The 23022-nt window shown below is 66.1% G+C and overlaps 1 protein-coding gene across 4 annotated transcripts; it reads left to right on the forward strand.

The window, feature by feature from the left end:
* Positions 1–3915: 3915 nt before the first annotated feature.
* On the forward strand, positions 3916–22723 carry ATG2A (autophagy related 2A). Of its 4 annotated transcripts, none has more exons than XM_012519696.4 (41): positions 3916–4218; positions 6133–6295; positions 6383–6535; positions 6619–6721; positions 6925–7060; positions 7213–7311; positions 7603–7699; positions 7780–7926; positions 8027–8167; positions 8696–8933; positions 9017–9164; positions 9250–9342; positions 9725–9883; positions 9988–10231; positions 11000–11096; positions 11217–11379; positions 11909–12051; positions 12141–12280; positions 12357–12514; positions 12948–13098; positions 13217–13404; positions 13484–13564; positions 13736–13842; positions 13920–14012; positions 14559–14629; positions 14822–14898; positions 15432–15602; positions 15734–15860; positions 15936–16141; positions 16442–16650; positions 16808–16940; positions 18533–18739; positions 19069–19170; positions 19258–19342; positions 19458–19590; positions 19675–19747; positions 19896–19978; positions 20426–20547; positions 20682–20836; positions 21888–22040; positions 22116–22723. In XM_012519696.4, exons 1-41 carry the CDS (start codon positions 4048–4050, stop codon positions 22350–22352), a joined length of 5757 nt encoding a protein of 1918 aa, XP_012375150.2. In that variant the 5' UTR covers positions 3916–4047; the 3' UTR covers positions 22353–22723. The 4 variants fall into 4 exon arrangements, with proteins under 4 accessions (XP_012375150.2, XP_012375151.2, XP_012375148.2 ...); XM_012519697.4 differs by having other exon boundaries at positions 15984–16141; XM_012519694.4 differs by having other exon boundaries at positions 15734–16141.
* Positions 22724–23022: the final 299 nt, after the last annotated feature.

Raw genomic sequence — 23022 nt, forward strand, 5'->3', positions numbered from 1 at the left:
CCTGGGACCCCAGCACCCTTTATCCCCCTGAACCCCATCCCCTGCACTGCCCTTTGAGAACTTCACCCCGAAGTTTTATCTGGATGAATAATGGGTCCTTGACAATTCTAGGCCCCTGCTGATGGGGCAGTGAGGTCAGGAGGGGGCTGAGCCCTTTGCAGAGCCTGCCCCACTCTGCTTCGGGCCTTGGGGGGCCCCCAAGTGCTCCAGGGGAACCGCCCAGCCATCCTCCCCACTGCAGAGGGAGCCTGGGCACCCAAGAGGTGCCCCCCTGCTGCAGCAGCCGAAAGCAGGGGCCTGACCCAAGGTTGAAGTGTAGCCAGGCTGGGTTCCACAACGTCCCCCTGGGGACCTGGCCGGCACCCCTCCCACCCTTGCTGGGAAAACTTCAGCACGCTTTGCCCACCTGGCCCCAGCTGTCCTCGCCCATCGAGTGGGAGTCCCTAGGCTGCACAGCCTCTCCCACATCCCTGCCCAAAAGCTCCGGTCAGCACATGCCCTCGGAGCCTTCTCAGGCCAGGAGAGGACTCCAAGGGCCAGAGAGGAGCTTTGCCTTGCCCAAGGTCAGTCTGTCACAGGAAGCCAAGCCTCCATCTCCTTCTTGAAAGTGCGTAAGTCGGAAAGTGGATTTGGCTCAACGGATAGGGCATCTGCCTACCACATGGGAGGTCCAGGGGTCAAACCCAGGGCCTCCTGACCCGTGTGATGAGCTGGCCCACGCACAGTGCTGATGTGTGCAAGGAGTGCTGTGCTACGCAGGGGAGCTCCACGCATAAGGAATGCGCCCTGTAAGGAGAGCCTCCCAGTGCGAAAAAGTGCAGCCTGCCCAGGAATGGCGCCGCACACACGGAGAGCTGATGCAGCCAGATGACGCAACAAAAAGAGACACAGATTCTGGATGCCGCTGACAAGAATACAAGTGGACAGAGAAGAACACAACAGCGAATGGATACAGAGAGCAGACAACTGGGGCGGCAGGGGGGCGGGGAGAGAAATAAATAAAAAATATGTAATAAATAAAGTGCACAAGTCAATGGTTTTAGTCTAGTCACAGATGCGGGTTCTTCTTCCCTCTCCCCTTCGCCCCCAGGGGTCCAGATCCCACTGGTCTCACATCTGCCCTGGAACCGGCTTGGTGAGGTCCTCCAGCCTGAACACCTCCCGTGCCTCGTCCGCCTCCCGGGGACACCGTTCCTGCCCTTCCAGCCCTCCCGGGGGTCAGGGCCTGGAGGGGGCTCCGGAGGGCTGCCAGGGAACCCTGCTCGAGCCGCTCTCCTTTCTGCCCTTTTTCTAATTTTTTGACTTTTTTTGGTGTGTGCGTTTTTGCTTTGTTGTTGTTTAGGCGGTACTGGGGACTGAACCTGAGACTTCGTGCCGGGGGAGCAGGTGTTCAGCCTCTGGGTTACATCCACTCTGCAAACACTTTTTTTAAATTCGCACACTTGAAGGTTTACATAAAAATCTTGCAGAAAGTACAGTGTTCCTATATACCCCACCCCCTTTTGCCTATATAGCCCTCCCCTCTGATAAAATCCTGCCCTTCTGCCCAGGAGCAACCCCAAAGCCACAGCCCCCAGGCACCCTGCCTGACCCCTTCCACACCTGTCCACGCTGTGGTGCACGCCTTGGTCCACACCCATCCTGATCGCCCTCAGGAAATGCCAGAGGGGCCTCTTCCGGGGGGACCATCCCTGGCGGAGGGGAGCACTCCCCCGGGTCCTCGAGGCCTAGAGCCCCTGCTTTTGCCTGGGGAGTTTCCATCTGATCCAAAGCGGAGGGACCTCCTGGAGCCCACCCTCAGGGCGAAGCCTGCGCCTCCCTCTTTCCCTTCTATATCCCCATCTTTCCAGACCCCTAAGTTTTCCGCGGATCCAGGAAAAGCCCCCTAATGCCCAGGCCAGGGTATTTGTGGGGGTGCTGGACCCAGAGCTGCCTGGGCCTAAAGCGGGGCCTGGGACTTAATCTCAAAACACCCCTATGAGGTCCCAACTCCACTTTACCCTGCCAGTATTTTTGTATTCATTCATTCATTCATTCATTCAGTTCCTCAACCCTGGGTGTGGCTATGGAATGCCTCTGTCTTTGGTTTGGGGTGAGGGGGTGGTGGTCTCCGGATGAAGGAATCGTCTAGGCCAGCATCAGGAAGGACCTTGGTGCCCCCTCCCAGCCCTGGTCCGCACCTTTGCAGGCACTGGCTGTGTGTCCTGGCAGTGAATCAGGCCTGGGAACGGGCTCGAAAGCACCCACTTCTAAGAGACGGTGTGACGAGCGGGCGTTCAGGTACAAGGAGAGGCAGAAGAGTGCCCAGCCTGGCCCTGGAGGGAACGCACCTGGGGAGGGCCTGGATCTTGGGAACAGCTATGTCTCCAGTTTTTCCACCTCATAGTCTCCTCCGTGACCGGACACTAGGACAACTTTTCCTGGACTTCAGGAGAACCCACACTTCTCTTCCCCCTGCCTTTCTGTGGAGAGAGATGGAAAAGTGGCCTCAGTTTCCTCCTCAGGAAAATGGGGATATTTTGCTCCTCGGGGCTACGTGATGAAAGGAGTGCCCACTCACGCAAGCGTATGGTGAGGGGCAGAGGGACAACTCGGGTGGAGTCGCAGGTCCGGGGCCTGGGATATACATGGGCTCCATTTATCCTAGTATTAATTTTATGGTTGCTGGCTTAATAAACCGTTGATGAGCACTACACTGCCCCGGACATGTCGTGGGGGACACACAGCTCTCTGGATTCACTCTACCAGCGTTTTCTGAGCGGCCGTCCCATCAGCTTGCCTCCAGGAACGGCGCCTTCCCCACGCGTCCTGAAATTTCCCGAGTCTCCTCGGTCAGGGCAAGATCCCCAGGTTATGGGGGCTAAAACAAGCTTGCAGAGGAGCAGCGACTGAGTCCACCTCCCTGGTAAGGTCAAGGTAGAACTGTAATTCCCCGCGGAATCCTGCAAGTCACCCAGGACGCATGTAAGGTTTTGTGTGGCCCACGCTGCAGAGCAGGAGTCGGCAAACTTTTTCCGTAAAGGGTCACAATAAAGATTTTAGCCTTCACAGACCTCTCCCTGCCGTTGTAGCAAGAAAGCAGCCACAGACGAGACTTCAATGAACGAGTGTGGCTGTGTTCTACTAAAACTTTATTTAGACATCAAAACTTGAATTTTGTATGATTGTCATGTCATGCAATATTATTTATTTCTTCCAACCATTTATATATGTAAAGACCATTCCTAGCTCACAGGCTGTACAAAAACAAAGGACTCCTGCCCAAGGGAATTAGAATTCACTCTTCATTGATTTCAGGATTAGAGATAGGAAAAGCTATTATTATTCCAGAGAGGAGCCGCAGGCCTGACCACCTGCAGAGAGAAGGGAGCGCCAGTTAATCTCCTCTTGAGTGTTCTACCCGAGGGGAGTGGGGGGAAAAAATACACAGAGCAAACTTTCTAAATCTCATTTACCTTATCTGTACATTCGTGACGAGCCCTACCTTAAAAGGATGCTATGAGGCTTGGAAGAGATAAAGGACAGTAAACCGTTTTCTGAAATGCAAACGTTCACTGACAATTCTTTCCACGGATGCGTGCTGCAGATGACACGCGAACTTCATTCCTATGAAGTTTGATGGGACCCTGACTTTTTAAATCCTTCCCAACTACCAAAAGTCATCGGACTAGCCCGCACATGCGCATTCCCTTGCGGGGCTGGCACCTCTCGCAACAGCCTTCCCAGAGTTGGTAACCCTTGGGTAGAGGTCCGCCCACACAGTGTTTATACGCAAGCGTAAAGCCTGATTGCGAGCACTATATCATGCCGGAGGCCCAGTCCCTTTTTCGCGCGCGAAGGCTCCGCCCCCCACAGCCAATCAGCAGGCCTCGCCCTCAGCCGCGGCCAATGGCAGTGAGCGTGGGGGACGTGGCTGGGCGTCCGGGGGCGCGGCCTGGCGCTGAGAGAAGCGGCGGGGCGAGCCGGGGGCTCTAGTGAAGACAGCAGCCAGACGGGGATCGCGGGCGGCCGGCGAGTGGAGACGGTCCCGGCCCCGCCGTCTCCGAGATGGCACCATGGCGGTGGCCCTGGTCGAACTATGTGAAAGAGCGAGTCTGCCGCTACCTGCTGCACCACTACTTGGGGCACTTCTTCCAGGAGCACCTCAGCCTGGACCAGCTCAGCCTCGATCTGTACAAGGGCAGAGTCGCTCTACGGGACATCCACCTGGAGATCTGGGTGAGCGGCCAGGCCCGAGTCCGGAGGGCGCGGGGGCGCGCGGACCCGAGACCCCGGGCGAGAGGGAACAGTCTGGGGACCTGACAGCGTTGCCCGGGGAGTTTGACCCTTGCCAGGCGCCCGGCGGACTGGGGGGGATGCCCTCAGGTCCCCGGCAGAGCCGGAAGCTGGGCGGAAAGGGGTCCCTGTCTCCACCTCGCAGGAGGCGCAACAGGCTGGGAAGGGGGGTCACCCCTTGTCTGGCGAGGGCCAGAATGAGCACATGGAGTCTGGGGGCTGGGGTGAGGGGGTGCTGGTGAGGGCCAGAGGGAGCAGAGGAAGCCGGCCCCCCGCATGGGACCCGGCCAGGGCAGCGACAGAGGTGGGGCGGAGGTGGCAGGTCGGGGAAGGCTGGTGGGGGTTCGGAACCCTGCCGAGGGCACCTGTGGACCTCCTGACCTCCTAACCCCACGAGCCTGGGCCCGGTGGGCGGGTCGCCTCCGGATGTGGATGTCAACAACCGCGTCAGCAGCCTGTGTGTTGATCAACACCTCGTGTGACTGCTGGCCCCGGGCTGCTTCCTGCTTTTGGGGAGGGTGGGACGGACCCAGCGGGTGTGGAGGGAGGAGCTTGGGGATGAGGATCAGGGCCTGGAGGGTAACCCCCACCCACCCCGGGATGGATGGGAGGGCTGGACCTAGGCAAGGAGGAGGCCTGACTCACACCAAAGCTGGCCTGGGCAGTTGCGAAGGAGCCCTCAGTTAGAGGTGCTAGCCCAGGGCTGCACTGGGTCAAGCCTCCCAGGCCAGGGCTGCTGGGGCGGGTGGGGGGGCAGGGCAGACAGGGTGCCTGGGCTCAGGCCGGGCCTACAACTCCGGGCAGGAAGAGCTGGGTCTGGGGATGGGGGAAGCTCTGAGTTAGGGGGCAGCTCCGTGTAGCCTCTAGTCTGTGAATTCCAGTGTAGGAGGCCTTCTCTGACCTCTGACCTCGGGCTGTTGGCATTCCCCTGTGTTGCCCTCCTGTTGGGGACTGAATGGGCTCCTGGCTGGGCTGGCCTCCGGGGAGGGGCTGGGCCCCTGGTAGAACGCGGTACTTTCCTGACAGGTGTCCCTCCCCCAGCTGCTCACCCTGTAGCCCCCACCTTGAAGGCCCAGAAGGAGCCGAGGGCGTGGGGACTCGAGCTGGGATGAGGAGAGAGGCCTGAGCCCTAGTCTCAGACCCCATGGTCCTCTCCGCCTCTCTGGGCCTCAGTTTCCCCATCTCTGGACCCCTGGCTGAGGAATTTGATCTCTATCCCTATGGGTCTGTGTTGGTCTGTGCATGGATCCCGCAAGCGTGGCTGAGTTCTCTGCGAGGAGGCGGGTGGGCTCCTGCCCACCAGGAGCGCCCAGGCTGGCGGCGGATCCAACTCCCAACACAAGTGTTTATAATCAGGAAGTTGGGGACCCCTTTGGGCCCAGGTCAGCCCCCGGCCCATCTCCCCTTGTGCCCTGTGCTCCAGCACAGAGTGAGTGGCACCTGCGGGTCTCATGGTCAGAACACTCCATGCCATCATCAGCCCCCCTGCTCTGGCTGTGGCCGGGTTAGGTAGCCCTGCCCCCCAAGGGTCCGCTCCCCTCTGCCTCCTGCCAGTGCACCCAAGGAGCCGTGCCTGGGGGGGAAACACAGATCCTTTATTTCCCGATATGACCCTGGTGCCCCACACTCGGAGGTGCTCAGGAAATGGGAAGGAGGCACTCGAGCTGGCTTGGAGGATTGGGCACGTTTGGAGGGCAGCGCAGGGACAGGGACAGGGATCAGCATGTGGAAGGGTAAGACCTTGTTGGCGGCACGCAGATGGCCTGGGGGGGCAGCCAGAAGGACGGATGCAGCAGGCCGGGAGACCGCCAGCCCCTGGGTGTCCCTGAGCCGGCGTCACCCCCTGCCTGCTCCTAGTCTGTGAACGAGGTGCTGGAGTCCATGGAGGCACCGCTGGAGCTGGTGGAAGGCTTCGTGGGCTCCATCGAGGTGGCCGTGCCCTGGGCCGCGCTGCTCTCCGACCACTGCACCGTGCATGTGGAGGGCCTCCAGCTCACCCTGCAGCCCCGCCAGTGCCCAGGTCAGGGCGGGGGGGTGGGCAGGGCGGCGGCTGGGGGAGCGGGCCCGGGTCCCCGGAGCCTGCCCTGATGCCCCCACCTGCCTACAGGGCCGGGGGCTGCCGACTCGCAGGGCTGGGCCTCCAGCATGACCACGAGCCTGCGGCTGGCCCAGGAGTGCCTGCGGGACGGGCCGCCCGAGCCCTCGGAGCCGCCACAGCCCCTGGAGGGGCTGGAGATGTTCGCACAGACCATCGAGACTGGTGAGCAGGCGCCCCCGGCCACCAGCACTCCTGCCCCCCAGGGCTCACCGTCGTACCCTTTGAAACCCCTCCCCCTCCCTCAGTGCTGCGGAGGATCAAGGTGACCCTCCTGGACACAGTCGTGCGGGTGGAGCACACGCCGAGGGCTGGGGAGCGTGGCATGGCCGTGGAGGCCCATGTGCAGAGGTAGGGCCAGGCGGGCCAGGCTGGGCGGCCCAAAGAAGATGGGGTGGCGGGGGCCCCTGGGGAATGACAGGGCGGGCGGGGGTGCCGCTGGGTGGGGGCTGTGTCGTGGGGTGCAGGCCCGGGCGTCTGAGGAGCCCCCAGGCCCCGCAGCAGAGGCCGCGGGGAGAGGTGCTCCAGGCCCGGGCTGCCCCTCCGCTCCCCAGACTGGAGTACTGTGACGAGGCCGTGCGCGACCCAGGCCAGGCGCCGCCCGTGGATGTGCACCAGCCCCCTGCCTTCCTGCACAAGCTGCTGCAGCTGGCCGGGCTCAGTCTGCACCTGGAGGAGCTCTCTCCGCAGGTGGGCCGACAGCCAGGCGCCCACTCGCCCGCTCTCTGTCCCGTTCACCTCCCAAACCCTGTCCTCTCTCGCCCCTGACCCCTCCGCCCTCCCCCATCCCCTCTGACCCCATCTTCTTGGCTTCCCCCCTCCCGTGACCTCTGACCTCCCAGGAGGAGCCCCCAAAGTCGCCCTTGCAGATCGGCAGCTGCTCGGGGTACATGGAGCTGAAGGTGAAGGTGAAGCAGAACGAAGCCTTTCCAGGCCCCAAGGTGAGTCCCGGGCCCCTGGGGGAGGGGCACGTGTGCCCACCTCAGCCCCCCCCAGCGACACTCATCTTTCACAGGCAGCAGGGGGGTGGGGGGGCAAGGACTGCCTCCTTGGCCACTGGAGGAACTGAGGCTCGGAAAGACAGGTTGTGCCCAGGCCACACAGCAAGCTGATGGCAGAACTTGGCCTGGCAACTGGCCACCTGCCTCCGCGGGGTGAGGGCAGGTGGGTGGCGGCCGCTCAGAAGGCTGGCTGGAGCCTGTCCGCCCCATCACGGCCCCCTCTGCCCCCAGCTGGAGGTGGTCGGACAGCTGGGCTCCCTGCACCTGCTCCTCACCCCGCAGCAGCTCCAGCAGCTTCAGGGACTGCTCAGCGCAGTGAAGCTTGCAGGTGAGGTCTCTGGGCAGTTCAGGGGCCGGGGGTGGCTGGGGAGGGGCTGGTTCCCCGGACTGAAGTACCCCCGCCCCCAGACCCCGAGGCTGACAAGCTGAACAAGAGCCGCCCCCTGGAGGCCGAAGACCTGTGGTTAATCGAGCAGGACCTGAACCAGCAGCTGCAGGCAGGGGCAGGGGCCAAGCCCCTCAGCCCCGACCCGCTTGTCAACCCGGACAGCACCGGTGGGTGTGGGGACAGGCCTGGTGGCTGGAGGGGCGGCTGGGATGGGCGCGGGAGTCGCGGCCGAGCCGGCTGTCCCGACGCCTCTCCTCTCCCCCGCAGACCTCTTCTTCTCCATGGCCGGCCTCACGAGCAGCGTGACCTCTGTCCTCTCTGAGCTCTCCCTGTCGGAGGTCGACCTGAGCTCCTCCACGCAGAGCGACACGGCCTTCCGCCGGCTCCCCGCCCAGCCCCGTCTGCCCAGTGAGCCGGGGCCCCTCGGGCGGTGGTCCAGGGCCGGAGGGGCCCCGGGGTGGGGTCAGGTGCCCGTCGAGGCCTCCAGGGATGCACAAAGCCCACCTTTGACTGGTTAATGGGTTTTAGAGTCAGAGTGGTCGGGGAACAGTCACCCAACTCCCTTGAGGCTTGACTCAGTTTCCCTTTCCATAAAAAGGGACTAATAAGCTCTCCCTGGCCGGGATCTACGTGAGTTCTTGCTGTGCCACTCGGCGCTGGGCTGAGCGTCTCCTGGGCTTTGTCACCTCTGATCCTTCCGTTAACCTTGAGAGAGTCGGGTGAAGCCTGGGCAGAGGGCCTGGCGCACACGAGGCTCCCGAGGCTGCCCTTGCCCGGCCAAGCCCCCCACCACAACCACACGATGGGGCAGGCCTGGCCACCTGCAGCCCCTCGAGGCCCAGGCTTCCCCCGTCCCCAGCCCGGAGCCTGACCGTCACCCTCCCTGGGGTACCCGTGAGCTCTGGGGAGCCCTTGGTGAAGCCCGTGTCCCCTCAGGCAAGGCAGCGCCCACATCCCTTCCGGACGCCCTACGCCCCGACTTGCTGCTGAAGATGACCTTGGGGGGTGTCACCCTGACCTTGCTTCAGACGTCTGCCCCGTCCGCTGGAGGGCCCGACCTCACCACCCACTTTTTTGCCGAGTTTGATGCCACTAAGGACGGGCCCTTCGGCTCCCGCGACTTCCACCACCTCCGGCCGCGCTTCCAGAGTGCCTGTCCCCACAGCCACGTCCGGTACAAGCCCAAGGCAGGGGCCAGGGGAGAGGCTGCCCGGGCGCCCCCAGCCCCAGCTCTGATGCCCACCTCCTTCCCCGCAGGCTCACGGGCACCGCCGTGCAGCTGTCCTGGGAGCTGCGGACGGGCCAGCGGGGCCGGCGGGCCATCAGCACTGAAGCGCTCTTCGGGCAGCTCGAGGTGCTGGAGTGTCTGTGGCCCCAGGACGCCCCGGAGCCCGAGTACACGGAGGTGAGCGCAGAGGGCTAGTGCGGGAGAGGCGGGGCCCAGAGGCTGGGCCACGCGGGGCCGCTCACGTCGTCCCGTCCCATCCCAGGTCCTCAGCTTCCCCAGCAGCCCGGGCTCCCAGGCCTCGGCTCGGCCCTGCGCCCACCTGCGCCACACCCAGACACTGCGCCGGGTGCCCAAGGTAACCGCCCGGGCTGGCTTCCCCAGGCAGGCCGGCCCCAGCCCTGCCGTCTCTCCCCTGCTCCCCTCACCCTCATCCAGCCCCCCAACCCGACCCCTTCATCCTGAGGGTCCCTGGCCACGCCGCTCCCTCTCCTGCCTCAACGTGGCAGGCGCCTGCTTGGCCGCCAAGGCGGGGAGTGGCCAAGTACTGGGTGGCTTTCAGTGCCTAAGCGAGTCTTTTATGCCCATGTCGGGTAGGGTGCCGAGAGTGGCTCCTGAACTTCCTGGCCTGTCTCCCAGGCCCCTCCGGGGTCCCCCACCCCTGCTCTTCTCCCTGCTGCAGGGACCCCTTCCCACCCTGCCTGCACCACCCGCAGTGACCTGAACACCCTCTCCCCCAGAGCCGCCCCCGGCGCACAGCCTCCTACCATCGCCAGTCGGAGCTGGCCCTGGAGCTGGCTGACTTCCAGACGGACGTGGAGCTGGGGGCCCTGGACCGGCTGGCGGCCCTGCTGCGCCTGGCCACCACCCCCCTCCAGCCGCCACCCACTGGCCTGACGGTGAGCTGCCCCGCCGGGCCCGGGCACAGCTCCTCGGGCTCTTGACCTCGGTGAAGGGGGCCTGGCGGCAGTTCTGACTCCCCTGTGCCCCACCCCACCCGCAGACGGAGCCCCTGCCCACGGCCGAGCAGCAGATGGCCGTGCGGCTCTCCGCCCCTCGGGCCACGCTGCGGCTGCGCTTCCCCATTGCTGACCTGCGGCCCGAGCGGGACCCCTGGGCCGGCCGGGCCGTGCGAGCCGAGCAGCTGCGGCTGGAACTGAGTGAGCCCCAGTTCCGGTCGGAGCTGATCAGGGCACCCGGCCCCCCAGCCCCCACCCGCCTGGAGTTCACCTGCTCCGACCTGCAGGGTGAGCGTCCCTGGGCCACAGCACCTGGGGCAGGGGCCTGGGCCTCTGGGGGAGGTGGCTTGGGGCTGTGGATGGTGCCTGAGGTCAGAGTGTGGGGAGACCCTGGCCTCCCCAGGCAGCACGGTGCCTTTACCCCTGGGTCAGGGGGTGTGTGGGAGGTTGGCAGCCACTGCCATGGGGACCAGGCCTTCTCCTGGCCCAGCCTGGCACTGGGGAAGCTGTGGAAAGAGTCCGAAGTGGCTTCCTACCCCCTCTGTATTAGTCAGCCAAAGGGGTGCTGATGTGAAATACTAGAAATCTGTTGGCTTTTATAAAGGGTATTTATTTGGGGTAGGAACTTGCAAATACCAGGCTATAAAGCATAAGTTACTTCCCTCACCAGTCTATTTTCACGTGTTGAGCAAGATGACTGCTGACGGCTGTGAGGGCTCAGGCTTCCTGGGTTCCTCCCTTCCAGGGTCTTGCTTCTCTTTCCTCTGTGAGCTTACTTCTGAGTCTCCAGCTTAAGGCCTCAGCGTCAAACTCCAACATCAAACACTCTCAACTCTGTCCTTTGCCATGTCTTTTATCTGAGTCCCTTCATCGGTGGGGACTCAACGCCCTACTGGCACAAGGGGCTTACCTGATGACTTAATTACATAAACCTATGAATTCAATAGAATCTAATATGCCCGGAGGAGAAGATCAGATTACAAACATAATCCAATAGTTCTTTTTGGAATTCCTCAAGAATATCAAACTGCTCCCCCCTCCCGTTGTTCCCTCCAGCTGCCTACGAGGATGGGGAGAAGCCGCCTGTCCCCTGCCTGCGGGTCTCCAAAGCCCTGGACCCCAAGGGCCCTGGGTGCAAGTTCTTCCTGCCCCAGTGAGTGAGGTTCGGGTGGGGTGGGCAGGAGAGGGCGGGCTCTCCTGCTGAGGGCGGCGGGGGCAGCTGGGAGCCAGGGGCCGGGTGCCTGCAGGCCAGTGACAGGCTTGTGCCCGGCAGGGTGGTGGTGACGCTGAACCCCCAGCTCAGCTGCGCACAGTGGGAGGTGGCACTGGGGAAGAGAGAGGAGCTGGAGCTGTCGTTGACCGAGAGTCCCTGCGAGCTGCGGGAGCCCGAGCCCTCGCCCTTCTCCTCCAAGAGGACCATGTACGAGACAGAGGAGGTGAGGAGCCCCCGGCAGCCTGCGGGCCGGGGGGTGGGACCACCTGGTGTGGGCACGACATGACCCAGCACTGGGGAGGATTTCTTGCAGCATCTGTGGTCAGGAGGGGTTCTGAGCCGCCCCCGCCTGTGGGGCCTGGGGTGAGGAATACTGGTGAGGGGGCTCCTGGGAAAGCAGGGTCTGTGGTGGGAAGGATCAGGACCCTGGCCATCCCGGCCGTTGAAGGACAATGTCCACTTGGGCCCCAGGATCCTCTTCTTTGAAGGAGACGAGATGAGTGAGAGGCCGTTCAGGGCCTCTGGGGCCAACTGCCTGGGTCTCTGGGGTCTCCGTGGGCTGTGCCCCCTTGGGGAGCCATCTGGCCTCTTGGTGCTGTTTCCCTGCCTGTAAAGCGGGCGTCGTGACCTGTCTCAAGGCTTCATGGGGGTCACGTCAGTGAAGTCCTGGGAGCAGGCCTCGTAGCTGGCGAGGGGGTTGCAGGAGGTCGGGACTCACCTCGTGAGACCCTGGTGCCCCTCGCCCTGCCCAGATGGTGATTCCGGGAGAGCCGGAGGAGATGAGGACCTTCCGGAGCCGGACCCTGGCGCTGTCCCGCTGCAGCCTGGAGGTGGTGCTGCCCAGTGCCCACGTCTTCCTGCCCAGCAAGGAGGTCTACGAGAGCATCTACAACAGGTGGTGCCGCAGGGGGGCCGGGGGCCTGGCGGACAGGCGGGGGCGAGGGGCGGGCTTGGCCCCTCACCTCGGCCGTCCTCCCCCCGCAGGATCAACAACGACCTGCTCATGTGGGAGCCCGCGGACCTGTTCCCCACCTCCGGGGCCGCCACGCACCCCGCCGGCTTCGCGGGCCCCTCGGGGTGCTGGCCCGACACCTTCAAAGTGTGCAAGTCGGCCTTCAAGCTGGGTAAGAGGGGTGGCGCAGCGGGGGCCTGGGGCACCCCCCAGCCCTCCTTCCCGCTCCATCGCCTCCGTCTCCCCAGACTCCGACTCGGAGGACGAGGACACCCACTTCTTCTCGGTGGGCGCGTCCGCCCCCCCGCCCCTCACGCCCGAGCCCCGAAGCCCGCACGCCCCCAGTGCCTTCTCCACGCTGGTGACGGTGCTGAAGGGCCGCGTCACCGCCCTCTGCGAGGCCAAGGTGAGGGCGGCCTCTCCCGCCAGGACGCGCCTCCCGGGCTTCTGGGAGGGTCCAAGCCCTGGGGAGGGGCGCCCCTCAGTCCAGAGCCCCCGGTGGTGGAAGAGCCAGAAAATCACGAAGACTCCAGTGTGCAGCTCGCTGTCTGTCTGGCTCTCCTCCTGCCCAGCGACCCACACATGCCATCAGTTCTCCCAGTACCCCCCCATCAGCCATTAGTCAGCACTTACTGTGTGCCGGGAGCCGTGGGGGCGGACGGGGAGCGTATGTCGACCCTTAGGGGGCGGGCAGGACAGGCCTCATCCTTCCCGTGGGGCAGCAAAGGCCAGTGGGTCCATGACCTCCAGCGGGATCTGGTAGAGGCAGGAGCTGACGCCCGAGGGCAGGGGAGTCTCCCCGGCAAGGCCCAGCGGTGTTTTGGGGCCTCTGTCCGCAGGGCGAGGGCGGGAGGCGGCTGGAGGCCGCGCACGGAGAGCTGGTGCTGGACGCGGAGCACGGCACCCTCTTCAGCGTCTCCCAGTACCGAGGCCAGCCGGGGTTCGGCTACTTCTGCCTGGAGGCCGAAAAGGCAAAACTCTACCATCGAGGTGTGCGGCTGGGGCTCCAGGGCCCCTGGCCAGGGCCGAGGGCTTTCGGGAGGCTTGGGAGCTCTGGGGGGTGGGGACGGCTGCGCGGGGAGGGCCTCACCAGCCCCTTGGCCCCCAGCGGCCGTGGATGACTACCCGCTGCCCACTCACCTGGACCTGCCCAGCTGCGCGCCCCCAGCCCAGCTGGCCCTGACCATCTACCCGTCAGACGAAGGGGTGACCGAGCGGGGAGCCTCGGGCCGCCAGGGCACCCACATGCTGTCCTCCACCGTGCGCATCCACCTGGACCCCCACAAGAACGTCAAGGTATGGCGGTCCCCGCTTGCTGCCCACCTGCTCAGCTGGGGCGGCTGCCCCCTGCCCTGATGGCGCCTCCCACCCCCAGGAGTTCCTGGTGACCCTGCGGCTACACAGAGCCACGCTGCGCCACTACACGGCCCTGCCTGAGCAGAGCTGGCACTCCCAGGTGAGCAAGGGGAGCCCAGGGCTTGGGCTGGAGCCCCTGGCAAGGCAAGGGGGTGGTGGGCAGCCGAGGGGCTGCGGGAGCGTGTGGCCACATGGCAGGCGGGTCCAGAGTGGGACAGGGGTGGGCAGGTGGAGGAGGGAAGAGGCCACCTTATCCTCACGGCCCCCGAAGCTCTTGGAGTTCCTGGACGTGCTGGATGACCCGGTGCTGGGCTACCTGCCCCCGACGGTCCTCACCGTGCTGCACACACACCTCTTCTCCTGCGCCGTGGACTACAGGTGCTCAGGCTGGCGGGCGGGGGTGGGGCCCAGCGCGCGGGGTGAGCAGCCTGCCGCAGCCAGGGTGTCCCCCTCAGGCCGCTCTACCTCCCCGTTCGAGTCCTCCTCACCGCCGAGACCTTCACCGTCTCCAGCAACATCGTCATGGACACCTCCACCTTCCTGCTGAGGTATTCTCGGCCGCCACCTGTCCCCTGTCCGTCCCTCCCGCCCTAGCCGGCCTGCAGCAGCCACTGCCCAGGGCCACCGCCCGCCTCTTACATCCTCGGGCTCCCTTGAGCCTTTCTGTACATTTGGGATGATGATCCTCCCCTCAGGAAAGCAAATTAGTTGCACCTTCCCGGAGGACAGTTGGAGCCTCCGACTCAGAACCCCCAAAATGTTTGCACTCTCTGGTGACCTGGTGCCCCCACTTCCAGGAAATACAAGGATAGCTGGGAGGAGGGGAACTGGGGAGCCAGGGCTGCGGGGGGCCCAAATGAAGTATTGGAGCTGGGAGTTCTTTGGGAGCTCGAGGCACTGCCCCATGCCAAGCCCACATGCACTTAGTGAGCACCGACTGTTTGGCCTGTGTCACTGAAAGCCAGACCCATTCTCCCCACGATATAGATGAGGCCGTAGAGGCCGCGGGGCCCAGTGCTCCAGCCTCTTGAGGGCTTGGGACCCTGGGGCTCCCCCCTGGCCCCAGGCCCCTTCTCAGCCCTGGTCTCTCCCAGGTTCATCCTAGATGACGCTGCCTTGTACCTGTCCACCAAGTGCGAGGGGGAGACCCTGGATCTGCGGCGAGGTAGGCGGGGTCGGACTGGGCTCCCTCCCCTCTCTGGGACCACAGTCGTAGGAGACTCCCAGAGAGCAGATCCCACACCCAGGTGCACCCATGGGCCATGCCCAGAAAAGCCCCGGAATTCTCCCCTCTGCGGGGGGCAGCAGCCGATGCGAGGAAGCAGAAGGAACTTTCTTCTCCTGTCGTCTGCTTCAGATTACGTCTGTGTCTTGGACGTCGACCTCCTGGAGCTCGTCATCAAAACCTGGACGGGGAGCACTGAGGGCAGACTGGTGAGTGTGGCCGTCACCCAGGGTCCCCAGAGCCAGCACAGGCCCCAGGGCCGAGGGGCCTTCAGGGCTCGTCCTTGTCCCACACACCTTGCCCTCAGGCAGTGGTCGGTGCCTGCGTGTGCTGGGCTGTGGTTATCGCCGCTCCCGGGAAGGCCAGGCCCAGCGGGGACGGCCTCAGTGCCTGCCGAGTGAGTGGACGAATGAATGAATGAGCGGGTTTTAGCCTTGGCACTGGAGGGCAGCCGTGGCCAGGGGAAAAGCCGGCTCCCAGGAGTCCCCACTGCCGTCATCTGTGAAATGGGGTACCAGGCGCTGTCTGGGAGCTGTGCTGAGCTTCAGGGAGACCCCACCCGTGGGCCAAGCCTCCTTGCCTGGCTCAGTTTGCTCGTCTGTTCAGTGGGGTCACGGTGACCAGCCTGCCCTGCAGGGAAGACCTGCCCTGAGGCTGGGGAAGAGAGGGCCGAGGTGGGGCTCCCAGGGGGCCCGAAGCCCGGTGGGGGTGAGGGGCTGCCCTCACGCCACGCCGCCCGCAGAGCCAGCCGCTGTTCGAGCTGCGCTGCTCCAACAACGTGGTGCACGTGCACAGCTGTGCCGACTCCTGTGCCCTGCTGCTCAACCTGCTCCAGTACGTAACGAGCGCGGGCGACCTGCACCCCCCACCCCGGCCCCCCAGCCCCACGGAGATCGCCGGCCAGAAGGTGCAGGTGAGGCCTGGCTGCACGGGCCGTCAGAGCTCGGCCAGGCCCCTTCCCCTACCGTGGCCCCCAGGGGCTGGGGCTTGGGGGAGTCCCGGGGTCGCACCCCGCCACTCACGGCCCACGCCTCCCCTGCCCAGCTCTCCGAGAGCCCCGCCTCGCTGTCCCCGTGCCCCCCTGTGGAGTCGGCCCTCATCAACCAGCGGGACCTGGCCGACGCCCTCCTGGACACGGAACGCAGCCTTCGGGAGCTGGCCCAGCCGCCAGGTGGGGTGGGCGCTGGGGCACGCGGGCACTCAGGCCCCCACGCCGGGCATCCCCAGACGGGCCTCTCTCCCGCAGGTGGCCCCCTCCCTCAGGCCTCGCCCGTGTCAGTCTACCTGTTCCCAGGTGAAGGGAGTGAGGCCTGCCTTCCTGCTGAGGCCCCGGCTGGGAGTGCAGGGTCCCAGCCAGAGGACAAGGAAGATGAAAAGGAAGAGGAGGGGGAAGGAGACACTTTGGACAGCGACGAGTTCTGCATCCTTGACGCCCCCGGCCTGGGCATCCTGGTGTGTGGTGGGAAGGCTGGAGAGCAGGGGGCAGGGCCGCTCGCTGCGGGGGTGAGACAACCCCTGGGCTGAACGGGCGCTACCCTCTGTCCCCCGGCACCATGTCATGCCAGCAAGCCCCAAGCCCCAGGGAGTGTGGGCTGGCAGGGGCAAGGGGCACCGGACCCCCCCCCCCAGACCAGGACGGTGGCTCCGGAGGACAGCAGCATGGAGAAACGGGCTGGGGGGGCCCTGCCCTGGGTGGGGGGTGGGCGCTCCGTGCACAGGCACTCACCCGCACTCACCCGCACCCACCCGCAGCCCCGGGACGGGGAGCCCGTGGTGACGCAGCTGCATCCAGGCCCCGTCGTCGTGCAGGACGGCCACTTCGCCCGGCCCCTGGGCAGCACGGACCTGCTGCGGGCACCGGCCCACTTCCCGGTGCCCAGCAGTCGCGTGGTGATGCGCGAGGTCTCCTTCGTCTGGCACCTTTACGGGGGCCGGGACTTCGGGCCCCACCCCAGCCACAGGTGAGGGGCGGTGGGGGTGGCAGCTGGTGCCAGAGGCCCCACCCACCCAGGAGGTGGGGCCAGGGCCCGCCCTGCCCTCGGGCAGCCCATCTCCCAGGACCGAAAGGCCAGCTCCAAGCAGAGAGGACAGAGACAGGTTGTTCTCTCCCCTGCCCAGGGCAAAAGGCCTCGCAGGCCCCAGGGGCTCTCCTTCCCGCGGCTCCGGCGCCAACCGGCCCCAGAACTCGTGGCGCACGCGGGGCGGCAGCGGGCGGCAGCACCACGTCCTCATGGAGATCCAGCTCAGCAAGGTGAGCCTGCGGGCAGGGCCAGGGAAGCGCCACCCGGCTCCTTCTGTCCCACCCCATCCTTGCCACCCAGCCAGCACCTGACGGAAACTTTCTGAGGGCTGCGTTCGTTCACTCCTAAGCATCCGCTATTCTACGTGGTAGAGATTGTTCTAGGTGCTGGGTGTGGCAACCAGCAAAACAAAGACCCCTGCTCTTGTGTTGCTTATGTGATCAGTCAAAAAATGTATAAATAAGTGAAATATAGTGTATCAAATGGTGATAAAGGGCCAGGGAAAGGCAGGCTGGGAAGGGCACCAGAGCACTAGGGCCGGTGAGCCAGGCTTCCCGAACAGGCGCCGTCCGATCAAGGACCTGAAGAAGCGAGCAGGGAAGAGTGTGTCAGGCCGGGTGGACACACGATGGCCGCGAGCTAGGCGCAGTCCTGGAGGCCAGCAGGGCTGGAGCTGTGCAAGGGAGGAGAGCAGCAGGAGAGGGGCCGGGGGTGCCAGGAGGCCACAGAGATGGATGGAATGAGAGGGGAGCTACCGGGGGGCTTTAGGGGGGCCGAGGCAGGATCCCCCGGCTGCCGGGGGGCTACCACTGCGGCCGTCAGGATGAGTGTTGGCAGGCAAGGGCAGGACGGTGAGGACGGTCAGGTTCTAGAGAGAGCTTTCTGCGGCTGACTTAGCTGTGTGAGACCAGAGGTGGTCCAGGGTGACACAGGCTCTTGACCTGGGAACTCGAGCAGATGGACGTGGCATCCCAGGAGAACAGGTGTAGCTCAGGGCTTCACACGAATGAGGTCCCGGGCTCAATCCCAGATATCTCCTAAAGAATAAAGATTTTTAAAAAGGAGAGATCCCAGGCTGAAATTAGGGCTTTCGCGAGGAGCCCACCCTGCCCCTCTGAGCCCATGGTGCTTGCCGTCTGCTGCGGGGGCTGTGACGAGCGCGTGTGCTGGGAGCTGCAGCGGGTGTCATCTGGGTGGGGACTGGTGGGAGCGGCCCTGTGAGGAGGAGGGGAGCCACAGGGGCAAAGGCTGAGGCCAATGGGGTGGGCCCCTCAGGAACAAGGGGCAGAGGCCAGGCCAGCCCCTGCCAGGCCAGGAGGCGGCCGGAGTGGCTTCCCCGAGCACGGGGAGCCGGGGGAGGCTCTGAGCGGGAGCGGGGGTGGCGCGGGCCTGTGGGCTGGGCTGGGGGGGACAGGCAGGCAAGCCGGGGCGCTGCCGCAGCCATGCAGGGGAGCTGATGGCAACCGGGAGAGCAGGCGAAGACGTGCAGAGAGACCCAACAAAACCGTCAGAACTGGTGATGAAGAGGCTGGAAGGGGAGGGAAGAGCCAAGGTTATGTCAGGAGACGGGTGGGCTGGGCGCCCCTCACAGGACGGCAAGGCGGTGGTATGGTGGCTAGACTCGGGGGAAGTTGGGATGTGGGATGGAGCAGAGGACGCGGGGGGCACCAGAGGCCGGGCTGAGGTGGAGCTGGGGCAGCAGCACGAAGCACGGCGTGGCAAGAGGGGTGAGGCCTCCAGGGCCGGCCCAGCTCCCCGCTTGCCCTCCCTCTGGCCCTGGGCCCCTGCCCGGCCCGCTCAGCGGGCCCGTCAACACCCCCAGGTGAGCTTCCAGCACGAGGTGTACCCGGAGCAGCCCGCTACGGGCCCTGCGGGCCCCCACCAGGAGCTGGAGGAGCAGCCGCTGTCCCGCCAGGTGTTCATCGTGCAGGAGCTGGAGGTCCGCGACCGCCTGGCCGCCTCCCAGATCAACAAGTTCCTGTACCTGCACACGAGCGAGCGCATGCCGCGGCGCACCCACTCCAACATGGTAAGGCGGGTGCCCTACGCGTGCACACCCACGACGTGCACACGCACGCACAACATGTGCACGCATGCACATGCACCCACGACATGCACACGCACACACATACTCGTGCACGCACACGTGTACGGGCACATCCTCGTGCTCGCACGCCCCGCGTTGGACCAGCTGGCAGCGCTGGCCCTCTGCAGGCTGGGGGAGCCTGGCGGGAGGAGGAGCTCAGGGAGGGCCCAGCTGAGGGAACAGCATCTGCAGGGGCTACTGCCGACAGGGTGGGCAGGGGGCCAGGGGGACCCCGGAGGCCACAAGCGCCCAGAGATTGCTTCCTGCCCCAGCTCACCATCAAGGCGCTGCACGTGGCCCCTATGGCCGGCCTGGGTGGGCCCGAGTGCTGCCTGCGCGTCTCGCTCATGCCCCTGCGGCTCAACGTGGACCAGGTGAGTGAGCGGGCGGGGGTGGGGCCCAGGTGGACCCGCCGTCTCCAGGCCTCTGGCCCGACCCGTGCCCCGCGTCTTCCCCCGCAGGACGCCCTGTTCTTCCTCAAGGACTTCTTCACCAGCCTGGCGGCCGGCATCAACCCCGTGGTGCCAGCCGAGACCTCGGCCGAGGGTGAGGGGCCGGGCGGGGGGTGGGCAAGGAAGGCCCAGGCGACCTGCCTCCCCACCCGGCCCGGGCTCCCAGCCACCCCTGGTCCCATCCCCGGTCTGTGACCCCCACTTCCCAGCTCACCCTGAGACCCAGGCCCGGCCCAGCAGCCCCCAGGAAGAGCGGCCCGAGGGCTCAGAGCCCGGCGGCTCTCAGAAGGCCCCGGGAGGCCGGCGCAGCTCGTCCTCCGAGCAGCAGCCCATCTACTTCAGGTAGGCCCAGGCCTGGGCGCGGGGGCCCGGCGGCGGGGGCCGCGGCGGTGACCAGAGGACCCCTCTCCCCGCCTCCCCGTGCAGGGAGTTCCGCTTCACGTCCGAGGTGCCCATCTGGCTGGATTACCACGGCAAGCACGTCGCCGTGGACCAGGTGGTAAGCGGGGCTGCGGCCCCTCTGGGTCCCGGGAGGCCCTGCCCGGGGTGCTGGGATAGGGTGTGCATCCGGGCCCTGTCAGCCGCTCAGGGGCCTCGCCCAGCTCCCAGGGGCCCAGGGAGATCCCGTGACCAGCCCTCTCCCCCAGGGCACCTTCACTGGCCTCCTCATTGGCCTGGCCCAGCTCAACTGCTGCGAGCTGAAGCTGAAGAGGCTCTGCTGCCGGCATGGGTGAGGCCCCGGGCCCCCAGCCCCTCACCCGGGCCCCCAGCCCCTCACCCGGGCCCCCAGCCGCTCACCGGGCCCCCGGCCCCCCACCCGGGCCCGCAGCCCCTCACCGGGCCCCCAGCCCCTCACCCGGGCCCCCAGCCCCCACCCGGGCCCCCAGCCCCTCACCCGGGTCCCCAGCCCCTCACCCGGGCCCCCAGCCCCTCACCGGGCCCGCAGCCCACACCCAGGTCCCCAGCCCCTCACCCGGGTCCCCAGCGCCTTACCCGGGCCCCCGGCCCCCCACCCAGGCCCGCAGCCCCTTTGCTCTGTTCCCGCTGGGCTCTGTGGCCTTGGCCAAGTCGTCACCCATTAGGGTGAAATGGGAGCCCAAGGTGGGGTGGTCTGTGGGGCCTCCTGGCCGGTGGCCCCTCGTGTGGCTCTGCCTCACCCCCGCCCTCCTTCTCCCAGGCTCTTGGGCGTGGACAAGGTGCTGGGCTACGCTGTCAACGAATGGCTGCAGGACATCCGCAAGAATCAGCTGCCGAGCCTGCTGGGGGGCGTGGGCCCCATGCACTCAGTGGTGCAGCTCTGTGAGTGCCGGGGCCCTTGAAACTGCTGTTTCTCTGGGGCAGCCTAGAAGCAGTCGTGGGGAGGAGGTGGAGGAGGCCCCGGGCCAGGCGGGGCGAGACAGCCTTGGGCCTCCCTGACAAGCGGCTTGCCCCAGTCCAAGGGCTCCGAGACCTGCTGTGGCTGCCCATCGAGCAGTACCGGAAGGACGGGCGCCTCATGCGGGGCCTGCAGCGAGGGGCCGCCTCCTTCGGCTCGTCCACGGCCTCCGCCGCCCTGGAACTTAGCAACCGCCTGGTGCAGGCCATCCAGGTGAGGGGTGCCAGGTGGGCCCGAGCCCCTCTGCTCCCCAGCCCCCAGGTCCACCCTCCAAACCCTACGGGGGGGGGGGTCATTCTGCCTGCTGTGGCTTCATCTTTGGAGAGACAGAAGCAGTTCCAGAGAAGATGGGCCAAGGGGCTTGCCTGGGCCCTGTGGCCAGGCCAGGGCCAAACCTGCACAGCCCAGTGCCCGAGGCCCACGGTGACTCCTGGGGTGGGAGGGGGTGTGCTGCCACCCCCCTACCCCGTGCCCCTCGCGGGCCTTTGGGGTCCCGGTGTCGCTGTGGTCAGGGAGGGGCGGGCGGGAGGTGGGGCTGATGGGAGGCAGCGGTGGGAGCAGTCGTGACTGCTGTGACGACGCTGGCACAGCGGGGGCGGGCTTCGGGAGGGGACCTCAGGGCCGGTTACCCTGAGGTTGGACGGACACAGTGGGAGCGGGTGGGGATGAGTATGCCCGGATGCTGGAGGGCAGGTACCTTCTGGGACCTGCAGGTTCAGAGTCAGCACATGGGGAAGGGGTCATGGGAGAAGAGGCTGGAGGGACAAGCGAGCACCAGAGCCACCCTCGGCTGCTAAGCTGGGGTGTGGCGCAGCCCCGTGTGGGGGTCGGGTGGGAAGGAGCGATGCTGGAAGAGAAATGCGGGGGCCGGTGGACAGAGGCTCATTGCCAACCCCAGGGGGGAGGGCCTGGGGGGGTCCAGATCTGGAGCGAGGGGAGGTGAGGAGCGGGAACCGGGAGTTCCTGGCAATACCCGGATGTGGTGTCAGCAGGCACACGTGGCCATCAGCGGCCTCTAGTGCTTTCTGAACCTTTTTCTTAGCCCTCGTCCTTGTCAGCGGTGGCTCAGAGTCCCCTTGGGGGTCACATGCTCCACCTGAAGGCCCCTGACCTGAGCGGAGGGGAGGACGGGCGCGAGGAGGGTGAGGGACGGAGGCCGAGGGGACCCAAAGGGCTGGGCCCAGCTGGTGACAGTGCCGAGGAGACCAGCGTGGGAGCTGGGGGCCGCCGGCGGCTCTCCTCACACTGCGCTCCTGCTCCCTAGGCCACGGCCGAGACGGTGTATGACATCCTGTCCCCGGCGGCGCCCGTGTCCCGCTCCCTGCAGGACAAGCGCTCAGCACGGAGGCTGCGCAGGGGCCGGCAGCCGCTCGACCTGCGAGAGGGCGTGGTCAGGGCCTACGACACCGTGCGAGAGGTGACGCAGCCCCTGCTCGCGGGCCACCAGCCCCTCGCCCCCTCCCCTCCCCACGCTGACCTCTGACCTCCCCAGGGCCTCCTGGACACGGCTCAGACCATCTGCGATGTGGCGTCGCGGGGCCACGAGGAGAAGGGCCTGACGGGCGCCGTGGGGGGCGTGATCCGCCAGCTGCCGCCCACCGTGGTGAAGCCCCTCATCCTGGCCACGGAGGCCACGTCCAGCTTGCTCGGGGGGATGCGCAACCAGATCCTGCCCGACGCCCACAGGGACCACGCTCTCAAGTGGCGCTCGGAGGAGGCGCAGGACTGAGCGCCCCGGGGGGCCGCCTGCGCCCCCCCCCCCCACGACACTGACCGCGGCGCCACCCTGCCAGGGAGGCCACCGGGCCGCCCGCGCCAGCCCCGGGGAGGCGCCTCCTGGCCTCGGGGCCTCAGGCCCTGTCTCAGCACTTTTCCTCCGGGGAGAAAGGACCCGGCCCTGACCTCTGGGCCCACCCTGCTGCCTTGTCCCCTCACGGAGGCTTCCGGACCCTCGGGCTCCGCCCCCTCGCCACCAAGTGTCTGTCCGGTCGGGGGAGGAGGAGGGCAGACACCACGTGGTTCGATGTATTATTTTTAAGCTCCTTGAGCGCGTGGCTCACAGGGTCTGCATGAAGTGGAATAAACTGTGCCCACCGCCCAGCCCGCCTGCGCTCCTGTACCCGTTGCCTCCCGCACCTCCGCCAGGGGGCGCCGCGGCCCAGCTGGGCCCCTCCCTCCTCCCTTTGCCGCCACCACGGGGCCCACTTCCCATGTGGGTGCCAGGGAAGGGGAGCGGTACTTGGAGCCCACCTCGCCCAGGCCACAGCCTCCCCCCGCTGGCCCCTGGGCCGCGGGTGAAAGGGAAGGCTGGGAGGACACCGGGACCCCCGGGATTCTCCGGAGGCCGCGTCAGCCGCTCCAGCCCCGGGCTTGTGGCTGGCCAGGGGCTCTGCCTGGGG

Source organism: Dasypus novemcinctus, chromosome 10, assembly GCF_030445035.2.
Source record: "Dasypus novemcinctus isolate mDasNov1 chromosome 10, mDasNov1.1.hap2, whole genome shotgun sequence".
Taxonomy (NCBI): Eukaryota; Metazoa; Chordata; class Mammalia; order Cingulata; family Dasypodidae; genus Dasypus; species Dasypus novemcinctus.